The following is a 19,979-nucleotide window of genomic DNA, read 5'->3' on the forward strand; positions in this document are numbered from 1 at the left end:
TTTTGTTGAGGACTTCTGCATTTATGTTTATCAGGGATACTGGTCTGTAATTTTCTTTTCTTATGGCATCCTTGTTTGGTTTTGGTATCAGGGTAATGCTGGCTTTATAAAATGAGTTTGAAAGAGTTCCTTCCTATTCTATTTTTTGGAAGAGTTTGAGAGAGATTGGTATTAATCCTTCTTTGAATGTTTGGTAGAATTCACCAGTGAAGCTCTCTGGTCCTGAACTTTTATTTGTTGAGAGATGCTTTGTTTGTTTTTCTTAAGGGTTTATTTATTTATTTGAGAGATAGAGAGTGGGCAAGTAGGGGGAGAGGCAGAGGGAGAGCAAGAGGGGAAGCAGACTCCCTGCTGAGCATGGAGCTGGACATGGAGCTTGATCTCCCGACCAGGAGATCATGACCTGTGCCAAAATAAAGAGTCGGTTGTTCAACTGACAGGGCCACCCAGACATCCAAATGGGTTTTTGATTACTAATTCAATCTCAGCTAACAATCAGTCTGTTCAGATTTTCTATTTCATCATGATCAGTCTTGGGAGGTTATATGTTTCCAGGAATTTATCAATTTCTTCTAGGTTGTATAACTGTTCAAAGTAGTTTCTTATGATCGTTTGTATTTCTGTGGTATCAGTTGTAACATCTCTTTCATTTCTGATTTTGAGTCCTCCTCACTTTTTTCTTCAGTGAGTCTAGGTAAGGCTTATCAATTTTGTTTATCTTTTCAAAGAACCATGTTTCATTGATATTTTTATTGTCTTTTTAGTCTCTATTTCATTATTTCTGCTCTGATCTTTGTTATTTCCTTCCTTTTACTAACTTTAGCCTCTTTTGTTCTTCTATTTCTAGTTCCTTGAGATTCAAAGTTAATCTCTTTATTTCATACTTTTCTTGTTTCTTGAAGTAGGCATTTACCACTACGAACTTCCTTCTTAGAACTACTGTTGCTGCATCTCATAAATTTTGGTATGTTATATTTCATTTTTGTCTCAAGGCATTTTTAAATTTCTCTTTTGATTTCTTCTTTGGTCCATTGGTTATACAGTAGCATGGGGTTTAATATCCACATATTTGTGAATTTTCCAGTTTTCTTCATGTAATTAATTTCTATTAGAGTCAGAAAAGATGCTTGATATGATTTCAATCCTCTTAAATTTATTAAGACTTGTTTGTAGCCTAACATATGATCTATCTTGGAAAATATTCCATGTGCACTCAAAAAGAACATGTATTCTGTTGCTTTTGGATGGCATGTTCTGTATATTTGTTAATTCCATCTGGTCTAAGATGTCATTGAAGGCAGAATTTAGGAGAATTTAGCCCATTTACATTTAAAGTAATTATTGCAAGGTATGTGCTCATTGCTATTCTGTTAATTGTTTTCTGGCTGTTTTTGTAGCTCCTCTCTGTTCTTTTCTTGCTTTCTTCCTTTGTGGTTTGAGGACTTTCTTTAGTGGTATGCTTATATTACTTTTTATCTTTTGGGTATTTACTATAGGTTTTTGCTTTGTGGTTACCATGAGGCATACATGTAACAACTTATATCCATAAGTCTATTTTAAGTTGATAAAAAACTTGTTTGGCAAACCATGAGAGACTATGGACTCTGAGAAACAAACTGAAGGTTCTAGAGGGGAGGGAGTGGGGGGATCGGTTAGCCCAGTGATGGGTATTAAAGAGGACACGTACTGAATGGAGCAGTGGGTGTTATACGCAAACAATGAATAAGGGAACACTACATCAAAAACTAATGATGTAATGTATGGTGATTAACATAACATAATAAAATAAAAAATGTAAAATACAAAAAATTTTTTTAAAAATCAACTAAGTAGTTATATTCTAGTAATTATTAACTGAAGGGACTATTCAAATCTGGATTTTTAGATCTTTTCACTTTCCTTCATATTTCAAATGTCTGTTCAATCAAATATTCCACTATCTTACCTCAGCCTTCAAATAAATTTGAAAGGAAAAAAAACCAAAAACCAAAAAAAAAAAAACCTTAAGTTTGATCCCATTCTAAAGCTCAGTATTTTTACTCTTCCCAACATGTTTTGTTTTTGATGTCACATTTTACACCTTTTAATCTTATATCTTACATCTTTTTGTCTGTGTATCTCTTAACTAATTATTGTAATCATAGTTTTACTACTTTTGTCTTTTAACCTTCTACTAGCTTTATTTTATTTTATTATTTTTTAAGTATAGTTGACACATAATGTTACATTGGTTCCAGGCATACAACATAGTGATTCAACAATTCTATACATTATGCTATGCTCACCACCAGTAGCTCACCAGTAAAATAGCTACCATCTGTCACCGTGCAATGCTATTACAATACCATTGACTATATTTTATAGTCATTTTCTTTTTTCTTTTTTATTTCCTTGATTTACTCATTCTATAACTGGAAACCTATGTCTCCCACTCCCCTTCATCGATTTTATGTATCCTCCACCCCCACCCCTCTAGCAACCATCAGTTTATTCTCTGTATTTATAGGTCTGATTCTTCTTTTTGCATTTCTTTATTCATTTGTTTGTTTCTTATCCACATATAAGTAAAACCATATTGAATTTGTTTTCCTCAGTCTGACTTATCTCACTTTAGTCTAATACTCTCTAGGTCCATGTATGTTGTTGCAAATGGCCAGATATCATTCCTTTTCATGGCTGAGTAGCATATATATATAACATATTTTTTATCCATTCAACTATCGATGGATGCTTGAGCAGCTACTATGTCTTTTTGAATTAGTGTTTTTGGTTTTTTTTTTTTTTTGGTAAATACCCAGTAGTGAAATTACTGGATCATATGGTATTTTTATTTATTTTTTGAGTAACCTCCATATTGTTTTCCACAATGGTTGGACCAATTTACATTCCTATAACCAATGCATAAGGGTTCCTTCTTCTCTGTATCCATGCTAACACTTGTTATTTCTCATCTTTTAGATTCTAGCCATTCTGACAGGTGATATCAAATAGTAGTTTTGACATACAAGGTTTATAAGCTATTAATCTGCTATCTTTACTATATATTGACTCTTCCAGGGAGATTAATTCTTTCATATATATTCTTGTTACTAATTAGTGCCCCAAATTTATTATACTACAAGTCCAAAAAAGGAGGTCACTGCATGTCACACATGGTTACAGGGGAAGCAACAGGTTTCAGTCAGGTGCCAGAAAGCAAGAGTAAGAAAAGAGCTTTTCCCATGGCCTTTGTTGGAGTGGGAAAGGCAAACCAGGATAGGGTAAACAGTTTAGGTTTGGCTGGTTTGAATATTTTCTGTGGTCTCTAAGCTATATAGATGCCTAGTACTTGGCTTGGGATGATTAAAGCAGAGGAATATGGCCTTCTGGGGGTGACAGGACAAAGAGAGAGGAAGTGGCCCTGAACTTGTTCATTTGTGGATGAAAGGCATGTTCTGGGATGAGTCCTTTGCTACCTCTAAGAACTGGCTGGCCCTGGGAGGGGCAGTCTCTCCCAACTCAGAAAGGGATTTTTTTAAGGATGACAAAATGGCCTAATATGAAGAACCTAAAATATATACACATATATAATAACATATTGGAAAGGGAGAGAGAGGGAGAAGCAGAGAGAACCTACTGACCTAGGTTCTGGGAACAGCACTGAACCCAGAGTCCTTGCTCTCCTGGAACTCGCCTGCTAGTGGGGGCAACAGAAAATAGAAAATGAGGTAAGATAAGCTTGGGTAGTGATTGGGACTTTGAAAACAGGAAAGCAGAGTCAGGTAGTAGAACATACAGTAGCGGGTGGGGAAGCCATTTCAATAAGGTGGTCAAAGAAGGTCTCCCTAAGGAGGGAGCATGGAGCAGAGACATGTGAGTGGAGGGGAGCTCCATCTGGAAAGGCTATCTAAGGAGAGGAGGCAACAAGTGAAAAGTTCTGAGATGAGAGTGTGAGGCAGGGGGGAGATCTGAAGAGCAGGGTGGCCAGGAGGGACATGGAAAAGGTGACACGGCCAGGGCCAGATCATGCAGGCTTATGGAGACCCAGGAGGGCTTTTGGAATTGTTCTAAATTTAATGGGAAGACACTGAAGAATGAAGAGCGTCAGGTGACGCAACCCCCATGTGGCTCAACCACAGGGGGCGCCATGTACATGGACCACACTGTAAAGGAGTGTCTCTGGAGTTGGCTGAGTGGGCGGCCCTGCAACCCCAACTCTCCTACCCATGGCAGACATTGCTCATCAATTACAGGCCCCACTCACCCAGCACTGGATGCTCAGAATCCTTCTCCACCAGGGACCCCAGATGACCTCAGCCACTTCCTCAGAGCTGAGCGTGCCAGGCCCAGTCTCTGCCATCATTTTCCCTGACCCTGCTGACGCAGGGACCTCTGGGGCTGGTCTGACAGAAACACGGTGACACAGAGTGGGAGCAGACCTGATCAGTTAGTTCTTTATTGGGAAGGGGATGTTGTCTGCAATCCGACACATCTGTGACCCCAGAGAGATCTCAAGTTCAAGTCCCAGATGGGTTGCTGTGAGGTCGTAGGTACCATGGAAAAAGCCACGGGGATGGCAATTATGCCAGCGCCAATAGACCTGGATGATGCGGGCTGCGTGGAGCAAATTCCAGTATCTCTGGCGGATGCGCCACATGCGGACCAAGGACTGCAGCTTGACCACTGCCCATTCTTGCCACAAGAAAGACTCGAGGACTGCTCGTTTTCTCTTCTCCAGCAGCTTTGCCAGCGTCACCTTCCACCAGTGCTGAATGATACATGCTCTGAGTGCTGCGTGTAGCAAGGTCCTGCGCACCAGAGTGCCCCGCCACCACGCCTGGATCTTTACGGCTTTCTGCTCTTGGTCAGGGCGCTTCTTTTTCTTTGGGGGGAGAGGTTGCAAAGATAAAGAAGGGATTCTCAGGGAACATTCCCCACCCACCTCAGCTCCAGGGCATGCCAAGAAAGGCTTTCTCAGAAGTTCAGGAGCACTGGGCAGGGACCCAGTAGACCAGATATGTTTCCTGTCTGTGCCCCTCTCCCTTAATGCACCTGGACACATCACATTGTCCCCTGAGGCTCAGGCTCCTCATCTGTAAAATGGAGCATTCTGGCACTAGCTATCCCACCATTACATGGACCTGGTTGGCCTGTCTGGAACAAGCATGCCATGAATCATGTTCCACCTGGGTCTGGCCACCTACCTGGGCTGCATAGTCCTTCCCTCCCACTGCCGCACCGAGACGGCTGGAGGAGCAGCATCCTTTGTTTGCTTTCATGCCTGACTCCAGCTCAACCCACAACCTGCTGTGTCCCTCTGTCAAGTCACAGTATTAGAAGTTTCCCTGCTCCACACAGTGTGGAGTCCTTCTCATTTAGCTCTCACTTTCACTTTTTTGGGTTCTCACATCTTAAACTTCAGTTAGCACGTATGCATGCACATATGTGTCTGCACGCACACACACAGTTCTAGACTCGGCTTTCCCTGTCCATGGCAATGCCTTCCCCAAACACAGCCTCACTGCCCCACTCCCCAGCTTGGCATGGTCTGATTTCCCCTTGTCAGGGGTTCCCCTCCCTCCAACCAAGTCTCTGTGCCTCAGTTACCCACCTTTCTCTGACTGAGAAGGAACTCGGGGGAGAGGATAACTAAGGATAAACCAGAATGTCCCAGGCCAATCAGGATGAATGGTTGCCCTACTCAGCTCTGCTCTGGATAGGGCAACCATTCATCTTGATTGGCCTGGAACATTTTGGTTTATGCTTATTGTTCCTAAGGAATCACTCAGAGCCCAATCGTTTACTCACAAATGGAACCTGGTTCAGATGACAGATTCCAGGATCATGCCATGCTATGGGGCACAGAGAAGACAACCTATCACTCTTTGCAAATAGGAGTCACCCTCAACTTTGAGGGCCTCCATTGACCTACCTTTGGTGGAGGGGGTGGAATTGGAAGTAGAGGCTCTTCTTTCTTTTTCTCTTTCTCTTTCTTTTTCTCTTTCCCTTTCCCTTTTTCTTTTTCTTTCCCTTTCTCTTTCTTCTCTTTTTCTTTCAGCACTGTGGTTTCATCTGGATCCTTCTTAATGATTTCATCCTTATGTAATTAGAGTTTAGAAGGGAACGATATCAGTAAGAGTTCTCTGTACAACTGTGTGCCAAGTCCACCACACACTACTGCCTTGCCCAGAGATCCTAGATATAGGATGTGCAACCTGAGTTAACTGTGGAAATCCACCTTCCCCTGCCTGCAACTTTGGGTGGCTCTCACTTATACAACATCAAATTCCCATGGCTTAGATATAGATGGTTCAAATACCCTCAGGTCTGCAATCCCCTAAATTCCCCATAGTTAAGAGTTCAATTGTTCCATCACTTTCGGGTCTGCTCTCTTCTTTGAGACCCATACAATTTGTTGCATGTATCAGTAGTTTGTTCCTTTTTACTGCTGAGTAGTAGATATACCACAGTTTGATTAACCATTCACCCATTTGGGTTATGTCCACTTTTTTTGGCTATTATTCTACTATGAAATTTTTGTAGAAGTTTTTGTTTATGTTTTCAGTTTTCTTGGATATATACTTAAGAGTGGAATTGCTGGGTCTTATGGTAACTCTATATTTAGCTCTTGGGAGACCAAGAAACTGTTTCCACATCAGCCATCCCATTTTACATTCCTAAGAGCAGTGTGTGTAAGATCCAGTTTCTCCAATCCTACTATCTGCTATATTTCAGATATTACCATATTGCAGAGAGGCAGTCAACTGCATTTGCTGACGTGAGTGGGGATGGATAGAGATAAGTAAAAGGGAGGGTTCAGAAAGGAACTTGAATCAAATAGATTTGGTGAATGGTCAAGGCACAAGGAGAAGCAATTTTTGGATAAGATCATGAAATTGGGGAATGAGAATCCTGTTTCTGCCACATTATGTTTGAAAGCACTGGGTGTTATACCCAACTAATGAATCATTAAACACTACATCAAAAAACTAATGATGTACTATCTGTTGGCTAAGTGAATTTAAATTAAAAAAAAAAAAGAAAGAAAGAAAAAACCTATTAGACATCAAAGCAAGATGTCAAGTAGGAAGCCATACCTTGGGTATGGAATTGAAAGGAGGTATCAAGGATAGTGATATAGATTTGAGTGTCATCAGGATATAGCAGATATTTAAGACTATGTGACTGGATGATGTTATCTGAGAATACACATTGAGAGAGATTAAAAGAAGGTTTTTTTTTAAGATTTTATTCATTTATTTGTCAGAGAGGGACACAGCAAGAGAGGGAACACAAGCAGGGGGAGTGGGAGAGGAAGAAGCAGGCTTCCCGCTGAGCAGGGAGCCTGATGCGGAGCCTGATCCCAGGACCCTGGGGTCATGACCTGAGCTGAAGGCAGATGCTTAATGACTGAGCCACCCAGGCACCCTGAGACTAAAAGAAGTTTTAAGACAGCCTCTCGTAGGTTAGAGGCTCATCAATGAAGAAGCCATTGATAAGATTAAGAAAAAGCAGCCAGTGAAGAACACCAGAAGAGCAAAGTGGAGGGGGTGGCTTTGGATGGAGCAAAGACAAGTAATTTCTTTTCTTTTCTTTTTTTTTTTTTTAAAGATTTTATTTACCTATTTTATTTTAGAGAGAGAGCCTGAGCGAGCGGGGGGAGGGGTAGAGAGGGAGGGAGAGAATCTCAAGCAGAGTCCATGCTGAGTGTGGAGCCCAATGTGAGGCTCGATATCATAACCCTGAGATCATGACCTGAGCCGAAACTAAGAATCAGACACTTAACCAACTGAGCCACCCAAAAGCCCTTATTAGTCAGCTTTTAAAAGGAGGGAAATTCTGATACATACTACAACACGGATGAACCATGACAATATTATGCTCCGTGAAAGAAGCCAGTTACAAAATACTGTATTTTGGTTCTACTTCTATGAGACACCTAGAGTATTCACATTCAGAGAGACAGAAAGGAGAAGCGTGGCTGCCTGGGGTGGTGTGGGGAGATTTGGGGAGGTATGGGGAGACTGTTTAGTGGGTGCAGTGTGTCAGTTTGGGGAGATGAAAAAGTGCTTGAGATGGATAGTGATGATGATTGCACAACAATTTGAATAGACTTAGTTACACCACAGAACTGTACACTTAAACATCGTTGCAATGGTAAATTTCATGTTATGTGTATCTTACTGCAATTTTTTTGTCCTGTTTTTTATTATTAACATATAATGTATTTGTTTCAAGGGTACATGCCTGTGATTCATCAGTCTTACACAATACACAGCGCTCACCACAACACATACCCTCCCCAATGTCCATCACCCAGCCACCCCATCCCTCCCACCCCCCTCCGCTCCAGCAACCCTCAGTTTTGTTTCCTGAGATTAAGAGTCTCTTATGATTTGTCTCCCTCTCAAACCTCAAGAAGAGGTTTCTTCTTGTTTCATTTTTTCCTCTCTTCCCCTATGATCCTCTGCCTTGTTTTTCAAATTCCACATATCAGTGAGATCATATGATAATTGTCTTTCTCTGATTGACTTATTTTGCTTAGCATAATACCCTCTAGTTCTAATTCTAGAGCAAAAAGCAAGATTTCTTTTTTTGATGGCTGCATAATATTCCATTGTATATATACACCACATCTTCTTTATCCATTCATCAAAGACAACTCATTTTAACTCAAGGAGAGTGTGATGCTCCTGAAGCCAAATAGAGTGTGTTTCAAGTAAGATAGAGTGGTCAACCTGTAGTCTGATGCAGAGAGAGGGCAGAGGACAGAGAATTCACCATCATCATGTAAGCAAGTTAGTTGGTGATTTTAGATGGTGTTGTTTTTATTGTTTAACCAACCACCCAAAACATAAAGGCTTAAAACAATAACCATTTACAGAGCTCATAGTTCTGTGGAGTGACAATGGGCTAGCCTCATCTGGGTGATTCTTTTCTCAGCTGGGCCCATTCAAAAATATGTGGTCAGTTGGCAGGTGTGATGGAGGCTGGTGGTGTAAGATGGCCTCATCAGAGACGGCTCATCTCTGTCCCATGTTGTGTTTAATGCTACAGCAGTAGTCTCCTTGCTCACATGGTGGATGGTTGTTCAAGACCTCTTAAAGTCTAAGCTTGCAACTGGCACAATATCACTTTCACTGCATACTATTGGCCAAAGAAAGTCACAGGGAAGCTTAGATACAAAAGGAGGTTAAGTAACCTCTGTTTCTTAATTGATAAACTTATAAAATCACATTGCAAAGCGGCGTGGATACAAGGAGGGCAGTAACATTGGTCATTTTTGCAAACAACTTTCTCGATCAATACTTTTGACCTGTGAAGTTTCTGTGGCGGGGGTGGGGAAGGGCAGCCCAATTGAAGTGAGTTTAGGAGAGAATGGGAGGAGTGAAAGGAGAGACAGTGACATGTTTTGCTATGAGGAGATGCAAAGAACTGGAATAGGACCTAGTCATGAATGGAGTTTTTAATGGTGGAGAACACTGTATGCTGATAGAAATGATTTGCTGAAAAGGTAGAAACTGATTTAGAGAAACAAATGAAATTACAGAAACACATCATTGCAAAGGCAAGAGGTGATAGTGGGCAAAAGAAAAAGAAGAGCACCAGAAGAGCAATGTGTTGGGGGTGGCTTTGGATGGTGCAAAGACAACTCATTTCAACTCAAGGAAGGCAACAAGCGTGGTATGAATGGCACTGGGATGGGGGATGAGACGGTAGGGAGATAGAGGGCCAGTCCACTGCCATTTTTTCAGTTCAGTGTGTAGTAACATCATCATTTGAAGTCAAAAGGAAAGGAGAATGAAGTGCCTCTTTGAAGAGAGAAGAGGGTGAAGTCTTCAGGTCAAAAAGCAAATTTACAGAGATGTGTTTTGAGAAGTAAGTCTGTCCATCTGTGGTCCTGAATATGAACCAAAACCATGCAATATGGCGATTTGTTTTTCTTCAAGGAAATTCAGCTCTTCTGGTGCAGGATGAAGTAGGTGAAGGGTTGGGTTCATACAGAGGTGGAAAGAGGGCCAACGGTGGTAAAACTGTAAGAGAATCCTCAACAGAGAATGGAATCCGAGCTGGGCACAAGGGCAGTACAACGCTGGTAAGGTCAGTCTTTGGGAAGTCCTAATTAGAACTAAAGAAACATTTGTATTGATGCATAAGAATCAGTCATTCTAACACAGAGGTTGGCAAACTTTTTCTGTAAAGGGCCAGATAGTATTTTAGGATTGATGTCAATACAGTCCTTGTCACAACCACTCAACTGCAGGCCATAGTTTTCTGACCTTTACCCTAAAGCATAGAAAGCAGAAGTTAGAGACCAAGATGATTGAAATCAGTATTATTGTCGCTGTGGTCAGTTATGACAAGAACCAGGGCAATGCCACCCAAAGTATGGTGAGCATTTATTACTACTGAGATTAAGTACCAAGACTGAGATGAAACACTTAGAAACTTGTATATCAAATTGAAATAGCAGTTTTATGTGTGTTCGGTCTAACCATTCAAAACAAGCCTGTGGTGAAACCACAGCCCCTGTGAGTCTGTCCTGTCCCAAGGGTGACTTCTACTCCGCCAACCCACAGGACCCTCCTGTCATCAACCACTGAGGAGAGCAAACCTTTTCTACTTATTTTTCTCATAATTCATTTTATTGTTTTACAAAAGAATTTGGTCTATGATGGATTGGACATTTAAAAAATAATGCTACTTCCTTACAGGCAATTATAGGAGTGAGTGATTCAGGTAGGATGGAAGTGAAAATCACTGGAGGTGAGAGGCAAGGGGCTTGGGCTGTCATCTAGCAATGTTGAAGTCACTAAGAATGGTAGCACACATAGGGTGGCAATGATATCAGTGGGAGCCCTATCTGTGTTTCAGCACCCTGCAGAAGTGGTCCTGAGGGTGGAGGCAGAGCTGAGGTTCCTTAGCATCATGATATATGCTATTTCCCAAAGAAAACAATATCCAGGTTAGCATAAAACTTGCAGGACCTCGGGCCCAGTCATCACTAAGGCCAGCCTCCTGTGCATTCTTTGGGCTGTGCGGCTCTCAAGAGAGCCAACCAAATGTCTGACTTAGGTCTGGGGGCTTACCAAATAGAGAGCCAATGGCCGCGAGCCCCAGCTGGCCCGCAATGGCAGGCTGCCAAAGCATGGATCCAGAGGCAATTCTCATAAGAGGAGGTGCCCAGAGTCTTTGGGAATATAAAGCCGCCCCCTCCCACCCCCAGCCAATTGCAAGTTCAGGAGACAAAGATGGCGCCGGGGCTATGGAACCGTAGACTTGGTTCTGGATGTGTGATGACAGCCTCAGGTGGCAGCTTCTGATTTGGGCAGAGCCAGTGGCATTCAGCCACTGTCGGTCCAAAGCAGGGGCCATAGGCGCTAAGGGGTGGGAGTCGGGGGAGAGAGATAGCTGTCTCCCTGCGCAGAAGAGGGCAGCAGAGCTCTTGGGTCTTCATAGTGTGGGAGTCACTGAGACACACCAAACCTTGTCAGACTTTTATTGGGGCAGTGGAGCCAGTTCTCCACCCTATATCACTTTTAGACTGATAGGATTTCAATGTGGAACTCGGGATGGCTGGGAGTGACTTCATACTGTTCCTGTAGAACATCATGGGTCTGGAAGGCGAAGCAGCCCTCTGGGACCTGGAGGATGCAGAGGGCGTTGCACATGTAGCAGTAACGCCGATGGCACTGCCACATGCGAACCCAGGACTGGAGCTTGACAGCCGCCTCCTCCTGGATGACATAGATCTTCAACAGGTCCTGTCGCCGCTTAAGAACCCGCCTCCACAGGCGTGTTCTCCACCAGAGCTGAATCATCCAGGCCATGAGGGCAGCCACCAGCAGGGTGCGACGCACCAGGGTGCCCCGCCACCAGGCCTGGATCTTCCCAGCCGCCTTGACTCTCTCTCTGAGGCGTTTTTCACGAAGCCGCTAACCAAGCAAAGCAGAGGACTCCACGTGAATTTGTCACAGACAACCACAAGTCTGGTGTCTGCCACAAAAGAGCTCTGATCTTCTCTCTTAACAACGAGGCTTCCCCCTGGTTGTTCTGGGGACCCAGGAGTCCTGGGTCGGGTTTTGCCTCTACTGTCTTGTCCGAGGCCATAGACACAAGGGCTCATCCTCTGAGTCACAGGGTCCTCATCTACAAAATGGGGATATGCTTGCTCTCTGGTCTTCACAGGTTCGTGGAATCAGTGGAAACACTTTCTGATCCAGAAGCCCTGGCATGGGTTTGAGGAACCAAGGGGTCCTCTGAGGATGAACCTCTGCATTTATGGCCTGCATCTCAGCCCAGATCCCCACCTGTGATGTTGCCTCCTGATACTTCTATGCCATGCCATGACCCCTTGAGGTCTCGCCCTTACCTCACTTTTTTTGATTTCCACTACTACCTCTCAGTCATCCCCATATCCTTCTAAACCCAGGCCGCTCCTTCTCCAGCTTTCCAGTTCCCACAGCTGTGCCCCAACTTCCAGTGACCTGCCCACATCCTGCTTCCTCACCTCACTGTTGTTTTTCCATGCTTAACACAGCTCACTCAGAACAGGAAGGGAATTTATGGGGACAGGAGAGTAACACTGAGCTGACTCTTCAGCTGTGGGACCAGAGATGGATCCTCCACAGTGACTCTGTGGCCAGACGATCAGTGATCTGTGGTTCTCTCATGTTCCTGGGCCCCACCTACCTTCAGTTTCTCTTTCTCTAGTGCATCCTTATCTGGACCAGACTTCTGCAATCAGAATATAGGGAGAAAGCATGAGTGAGGAACAGCTTCTATGCAGAGTCCTCACAGCCCCACCTCCCCATTCTTCCTGAGTCCTTTGAAGTCATCTGGTGCTTCCTTCTGCCGTGGGCCAGCTCCCTATCCCCAGGGAGGGGGTGTCTGACTGTCTTACACAGCATTTACTGCCCATGGTTTGGGGCAGTGTTTCTGGTGTTCACACCCCCTCTGGTTGCTGCTCCATTGGTCTTGGCAGAGGCAGGAAGGGTGGGAGAGGAGGAGATAGCCATGATGTCACAAGGGCAACTATGACCCAGGAACCAGGTTGCCTTCTTCAGGTTCAAAGTTGTTGGATAAAGAGGAAACATCTGCCCATTTCCCTCCTGCCAGGGATGGACTAATGTCCTTGGTGAAACCACAGCCCCTGTGAGTCTGTCCTGTCCCAAGGGTGACTTCTACTCTGCCAACCCACAGGACCCTCCTGTCATCAGCCACTGAGGAGAGCAGCTTATACAGTGCAGAGGAAGGCGTATGGGCTCAGGCTTCTCCCTGTATCCTGCCTTCTCTGCCACTGTGCCCTTCCTCAGTGTGTGGGAAAGTCCTTTTAATGAGGATCTCTGTGAGTATGGAGGGTGAGCAGAAGAGGCCAAGGAAGGGTCAGGATGGGGGTAGCCCAGTCAATTTCTACACCTTCCAGCTGCCATAACCCCCTGTCCTTCTGCAGCTGTTTGGTGCCTAGCAAGCCAATATATGTTTCTTAAAACAAAACAAGCCCTTCCATTTTGTATCTGAAACTTAGTGGGCTGGGGGAATTTTCTAAACATGAGCTATTATGTCAGAGAGTGTCCCCCAATGTAGTCTCCTCTGGTGGTGGCAATGGTCCTATTTTAAAGGGTCGCTTAGTTATTCAGGCTTGCTTCCAAGACCAGCTGCCTCTGGCTGTCCCCAGTGCCATCTCTCGGCCACGCTCACTTCTCTTAACTGATTCTGGATAGCCCCCCCTCCAGCCCTCAGTAACATGCTGATGTGGTATCTTCATTTCAAGACATCAACTCCCCACCAAAAAAGACAGGATTTGGCTTTCTGCCCCATCCCAAACAACCCCACTGTTTCTCCTCTCATCTTCCCAATTAGGGCACTTGCAATTTAGGTCTCTAGTCACCATTTAGTGTTTATTATCATCGTGACTCTGTGAGTTCCACTGACCACGGTGCTCCAGAACCTACTCTGATTCCTTATCCTTTCCTGCACAACTTCTTAAAGGCTTTTTATTATGTTTCAATATATACAAGGTTTGACAACAGATAATGAACTCCCTATGTCCTCATGACCCGGCATAACCTGTTCTCCTCTTTTCTGCTTCACTGCTGAGTTCAGTTACCCCAGCATTTCTCTACAGCAGACAGCACTGGGAGGAGCATCTTCCCGCGCATCTCCATGCAGCCCTGGGAGACATTCTCCCAGGGCTGCACACTGGTGTGGCTTGCTGAATCATGGGACAGGTGTCTCCTCCACGCTACTAAATGCTGACAGACTGCTCTCCACAGTGGCAGCACCAGTCCAACCTCTGTCAATCACCTCCTAATTTCTGCCGAACCGAAAGATGTGAAGTGGTGTCACCTTGCTGTTTGAATTTGCATTTCTGAGTAGGGACTTGAGCAGAACATGAGTCTTCAGGGTGACTAATGGGGCTCCAATCTTGACACAGACCCTTTCTGGCTGTGTGAACTGGAGCAAGTCTTTCAGTGGTGTCTGTTTCTTCCTGGGCAAAGTGGAGAGAGCAACATGGCACCTCCTTTAAGGAGCTGTTGTGGAAATGCACGCAGGTGAAGTCCTTGGAATGGCACCTGGTCCTGGAAGAGCTCTGTGTCTTTCAGTTCTCGGGATTATTTCATCTTGGCCTCCTGTCACCTCTGTGCAATTGCCTGATCTAGTCCTTGGCCTATTTTTCTACTGGAATCCCATCATCCTCTTGTAGGACTTCCTTGGACTGGACTTCCTTTGCTGGATAGAAATGTTGCAAATATCTTTTCCCAGACAACCACCAGCCAGCTGACTTTTTTCATGGTGTCGTTCATTGCACAGATATCATTCCATCCATGTCCCCCTTTATAATTGTGCTTTTGAAATTTTTTTAACTGCTGCTTTCCCATCCAGGTTCACATGTTTTCTTATTAAATTCTGGTTTACATCTTACATTGAGGTCTTCAGCAAGTGACAGGAACATGATCCTGTGCACTGTGTCTCCCTCTTTCTTGGATTCAGTCCCTCATTTGGATAGAGCATATGCTATGATAGTTTCCTAAGGGAAGGTGGATGGATATAAATATGTAGAGATTGCAAGCCTGAAAATGACTTTTTTCTACCCTCAAATATGATTGATAGTTTTGCTCAGTGTGGAATACCAGATCGCAAATAGTTTTCCTTCAGAATTTTGAGGAATTTGTTTTACTTTTTTTCTAGAGGTCTAATGTTATTCTGATTCCTTTGTCCATGTGATGTGACCTATTTTTTCCTCTCTGGAAGCTTTTAGGATCTTCTCTTTATCCCTGTAGTTTTTAGGATGTTCTGAAATTATTGTTGTTTCAATAAGTAATTATGAAATGAAGGAATACGTGCTTCCATATAGGTCTTAGATTTGTGGCTTCATCAGGGTTCAAATCCTACTCCCTAGAAACAACTGTCCTAACATCTCTGAGACAAACCATCCCAGATCCCTCATACCCAATAGACATGTTGTTCTCAGCCTCTCTGAGATGTTCCTCCCCGCATTCATTGTATGGGGCATGTTAGTTTATAAAATTTGTATGATCCAACTCTGGAAAACCTTATTGGGTTTTTAAAAAAATAATTTCTACCAGGGCGCCTGGTTGGCTCAGTCAGTTAAGTGTCTGCCTTCAGCTCAGGTTGTGATCCCAGGGTCCTGGAATTGAGCTCTGCATCAGGCTCCCCGTGGGGAGCCTGCTTCTCCCTCTCCCCCTGCTGCTCCCCCGCTTGTGCTATCTTGCTCTTTCTCTCTGTCAAATAAATGAATAAAAGTCTTTAAAAAAATAACAAACGAAGTAATTTCTACCTTTCAATTTTCTCAATTTAATACGTATACAAATCTTACTAGTCAAATCATTGACTGATCCTCTAATTTTCCAATATTTTCTACACTAGTTTCTTTTTTAAAAAGATTTATTTATTTATTTATTTATTATTTTTGAGAGAGAGAGCATGAGTGGGGGAGGAGCAGAGGGAGAGGGACGAGCAGACTCCACGCTTAGCATGGAGCCCGATGTGGGGTTTGACCCAACGACCCTGAGATCATGACCTGAGCTGAAATCAAGAGTGGAACATTTAACCAACTGAGCCACCCAGGCACCCCTATGCTGTTTTCTAACTCTGTTTTTTATTTTACTTTTTGGAAGATTTTCTCCATTTTTAAGAGTTTTAACTTTCAAGAGCTCTTTCCTGGCCTCAGACTATTCTCCTTTTAGAGCACACTATTCTTGTTTCATTGATCTTTTATCTCTTATTAGGAATATCAGTTATGATTGTTAGTTTGGGTTTTTAAACCTTTTTCTTCTGTTCCTCGTATTGTCTCTATTTCTTTTAATTCCCCTTTTTTCTATTTCTGTTTTTATCTCAGTCTCTCATGTTGATGATCCTTGGTTGTCTATTCATGTGTATGAGCTTGGCGCTAGAATGCCAAAGGGAAGCTCCATGTGCATCTGTAGGACTTACTAACTGGTACCACTCAGTGTGGGTTAATAAGGCAGAGTTGGGTTTTGTTTCAATGGGGGACCCCAAATATCAGCACTCAATTTTTTTATTCTTTGGAGCTTGTGGTAGATTATTTTAGTGGTCCTATATGCATACTTTTTCCTATGGGACTTTGTACTTTCTTCCCATTTGGCAGCACATGCTTTGGCCAGCAGAATAAGGTGGAATGATGATAGGCAAGTTTGGCCTTGGCTTCAAAAGTCTTTGTCAATTTATATTTGCCCTCTTGTACTTCTGCCATTGCCCACAAGGAAGTGCCCAGGCAGCCTGCTGGTATGAAGAGGAGGATGGGAAACACATGGAGCAGAGCTTCCCCAACCAAGCTCTCCCACCAAAACACAGCCTGGGGCAACATGCTTACTGTTGTAGGTCACTGATGCTGTGGCAGTTTGCTAGACAGCATTTGTGTAGCAATAATTAACTGATGTCCCAGAGAGGAATCCCAGAACATCCAGTCAGAGAGTAGAATGAAACCTGACTGCTTCAGGGAGGTGAACTGGCACAGAAGGCTGGAGGCCTCACTGTCCAGCCTACACACTTTCAATTAATCCCTCCATTTTGGTATGGTGCTTCACCTCTGCCTTTAGCCATGACTGAAATCCCTGAGTCTAGATGCTCTCTCATTCAACTTATGCAGAAAATAAACCTCTCTTCTGTCAGGGTGGAGGAGGGCTATTTTCCAGCTGTACACAGGAAGGAGGAGAATGGGGTGAAGGAAAAATACAACAAATTCTTATTTAAATGTTTATTCCTCATCTCAGATTCTTAGTAGTTGGTGCCTCAATTACATATTGTTGTTATTATTATAGTCTTGCGGTGTATTTAAATGTGAGTTATCATACTCCTACCTTCTAGTCTCTTTTTTCAAAATTGTCTTGACTAACTGTGGACACTTAGTCAATGTGATTTTTTTTTTTTTTTGGTATCAGTTTGTCAAATTCCCAAAAACTCCTGATGATATTTTTATAGGAATTGAATTTAACTTATAGATAAACTTGGAGATAACTGACAACTTTACAATGGTAAATCATTCTATCAATAACTATATGGTATATTTCTCCTTTTATTTGGTCTCCTTGTATATCCTTTGAGCTGTGGACAGAAGTGGCATGTGTAACTTCAAGGATATGTCCTAAAAGAGAAGGAGCATGCCTTTCTCCTCCTCTTTCCTCCTTGCTGGCTAGACTGTGGATAGGAATATTGAAATTGAAGCAGCTGGGACACCTGGGCAGCTCATTTGATTAAGCTCTGACTCTTGATCTCAGCTCAGGTCTTGATTTCAGGGTCGAGAGTTCGAGCCCTAGGTTGGGCTCCACCAATGTGGAGTCTCCTTAAAAAACAAAACAATAACAACAAAAAGAAACCTCAGAAGCCATTTGGGATCATGAAGTGACCTTGGGCTAGATACCATATATAGCCGAGTAACAAGTTAGAAGGGGCCAGGATTCCTCCCCCTGTGAAGTTCCATCTGGGCCTAGACACCTATTTCTGAACTTCTTTGGGAAAGAGAAATAAAACTCCAATTTATCTGAATCTATGTTACTTCACAGTGACCACATAGTTATGTTCTACCTCAGTGGTTCTCAAAGTGGGGTTCCCTAGAATAGGAGCCACAGCAACACCTGGAACTTATTAGAAATACCCATTCTTGGGACCCTCTACTGAATCAGAAGTGCTGGGTAGGGCCCAGCAATCTGCTTTAATGAGCCCTCCATGTGATTGTGACATGTGCTACCATTTGAAAAGCATTATTCTATTTCTCTCCTAAGTCCAACACATACAATAGTATGTCCATGGGACGACTGCCTACTTTCTTTAGGAGGCAGAGCTCAGAGGTTATCCTGGAAGTGAAGGCTTCCACACATATACTTTGTGTAAGTTGAGTAGAGGGCAAGAGAAGGATGTGACAATTTTATTTATTCCTAATACAGTTGTTTCATGAATGGCTGATGGTTGCCCATGTCTCCTTCCTGCTGACTTGTTGAACTAGGCTAATTAAAGACTCCACATTTGGGCGCCTGGGTGGCTCAGTTGGTTAAGCGACTGCCTTCGGCTCAGGTCATGATCCTGGAGTCCCGGGATCGAGTCCCGCATCGGGCTCCCTGCTCGGCGGGGAGTCTGCTTCTCCCTCTGACCCTCCCCCCTCTCATGCTCTCTCTCTCTCTCATTCTCTCTCTCAAATAAATAAATAAAATCTTAAAAAAAAAAAAAGACTCCACATTTGGCTCATAGGTCACCAATCCATGATTAGATTCATATTCAGGCCATTCTGATTCTAGATAATTAGAACATTTACCCATTAATCCACAGCATTTTCCCCTTTTACTGCACTACACAGCATTACAAGAATGTTCCGGTCCTCTGGGCACATTAAATGAGAGATAATTCCGCACTTACTGTCAAGAATTCCCTAGGACACCTTCTGCCAAGTTTCTAATTCAAAGACCACTTTTTGAAAACCACTTTCTGAAAACCAGCTCACATCAAATTCAATCTCTTTAAGTGTTTATTAATCTATTGAGATCTCCTATTCTTTTGCTATCTGTCTCAGCAAACTGACTTAAATGAAAATGAGGGTTTATTGGCTCACAAAATGAATTCCTATAGTATAGGTAGTGGTAGCCTCAGGCGTGGCTGGATCCAGAGGCCCAAAGGAATCCTCAGGGCTTCATCTCTCTCCCGGCACCTGTTGGATCTACTTTCCTCTGTGTCGGCTCCATTCTCAGCTATTTCCATGTGGTGCCTGTAGGAGCTCTGGTTTCATAATCTTTATAGTTGGCAATCCTAGGAGTTCCAAAACGGCACCAGAATGGAGACTCAGTGGCCCGGTTTGTGTCATGTGCTCATCCCTAAACCACAGGCATAAAATATTCTGACATTCCTGTAAAGTACTTGCACATCCTAGGCTGAGTCTGGGTTAGGTAAGTGCCTCCATCATCCAGGAGCAACCATGTTGGTGCCCTCCATGAGACTTCTCCCACTTATCTTTGTGAGGCTCTTAGGGATAAGGAGTAAGCAGGGCCTAGAAGAGCATAACTTTATCTGAGGATTGGCAGGTTAACTATTAATGATCTTTACCAAAAATGTACAGATCCAGAAAATCCAGTGAATTGAAAAAACAGAGGCAAGGAGACATGACATTATGAAATGGGTAGAGAGGAAGGCCTGGACTGAGGGAGAAAGATGCTGAGGATCATACACAGATAATTACAGACATAGTGAAAGACAAACTTATGAGGGGTAAACAGAGACACATAGAGAGATGAAAACCAATAGGGCAGGATCTGTAGCTGAAATGGAGAGACAACAATAGATCCTCCCTCCACCACCCGGTACACACACACACACACACACACACACACATACACACACATGGAAACATTGCCACAGAGAAATAATAATTCAAGGAGCCTGAAAATAACACGTCTATTGGGTATGAGGGATCTAGGATGGTTATCTGAGAGATTCATTCAGGGATGGTGGGATAGGTGTTTCTAGAAAGT

At 43.3% G+C, this 19,979-nt stretch overlaps 1 protein-coding gene across 1 annotated transcript; it reads right to left on the bottom strand.

The window, feature by feature from the left end:
• Window positions 1-11,465: 11,465 nt before the first annotated feature.
• On the bottom strand, window positions 11,466-12,940 carry IQCF3 (IQ motif containing F3). Its single transcript, XM_021695135.1, has 3 exons — window positions 12,884-12,940; window positions 12,673-12,717; window positions 11,466-11,915 (listed from the first exon to the last, which is right to left on the bottom strand). The coding sequence occupies exons 1-3, from the start codon at window positions 12,899-12,901 to the stop codon at window positions 11,520-11,522; spliced, it is 459 nt and encodes a 152-aa protein (XP_021550810.1). The 5' UTR covers window positions 12,902-12,940; the 3' UTR covers window positions 11,466-11,519.
• Between the last annotated feature and the right edge of the window lie 7,039 nt (window positions 12,941-19,979).

This window comes from Neomonachus schauinslandi, chromosome 1, assembly GCF_002201575.2.
Source record: "Neomonachus schauinslandi chromosome 1, ASM220157v2, whole genome shotgun sequence".
Lineage (NCBI taxonomy): Eukaryota > Metazoa > Chordata > Mammalia > Carnivora > Phocidae > Neomonachus > Neomonachus schauinslandi.

What these genes read in the sequence shown, in the direction of transcription:
- IQCF3 (XM_021695135.1), bottom strand. An exon ending in TAGAGAAAGAGAAACTGAAG is followed by an intron (nt 11,916 to 12,672) that starts GTAGGTGGGGCC and finishes TTGCTTGGTTAG; the next exon opens with CGGCTTCGTGAAAAACGCCT.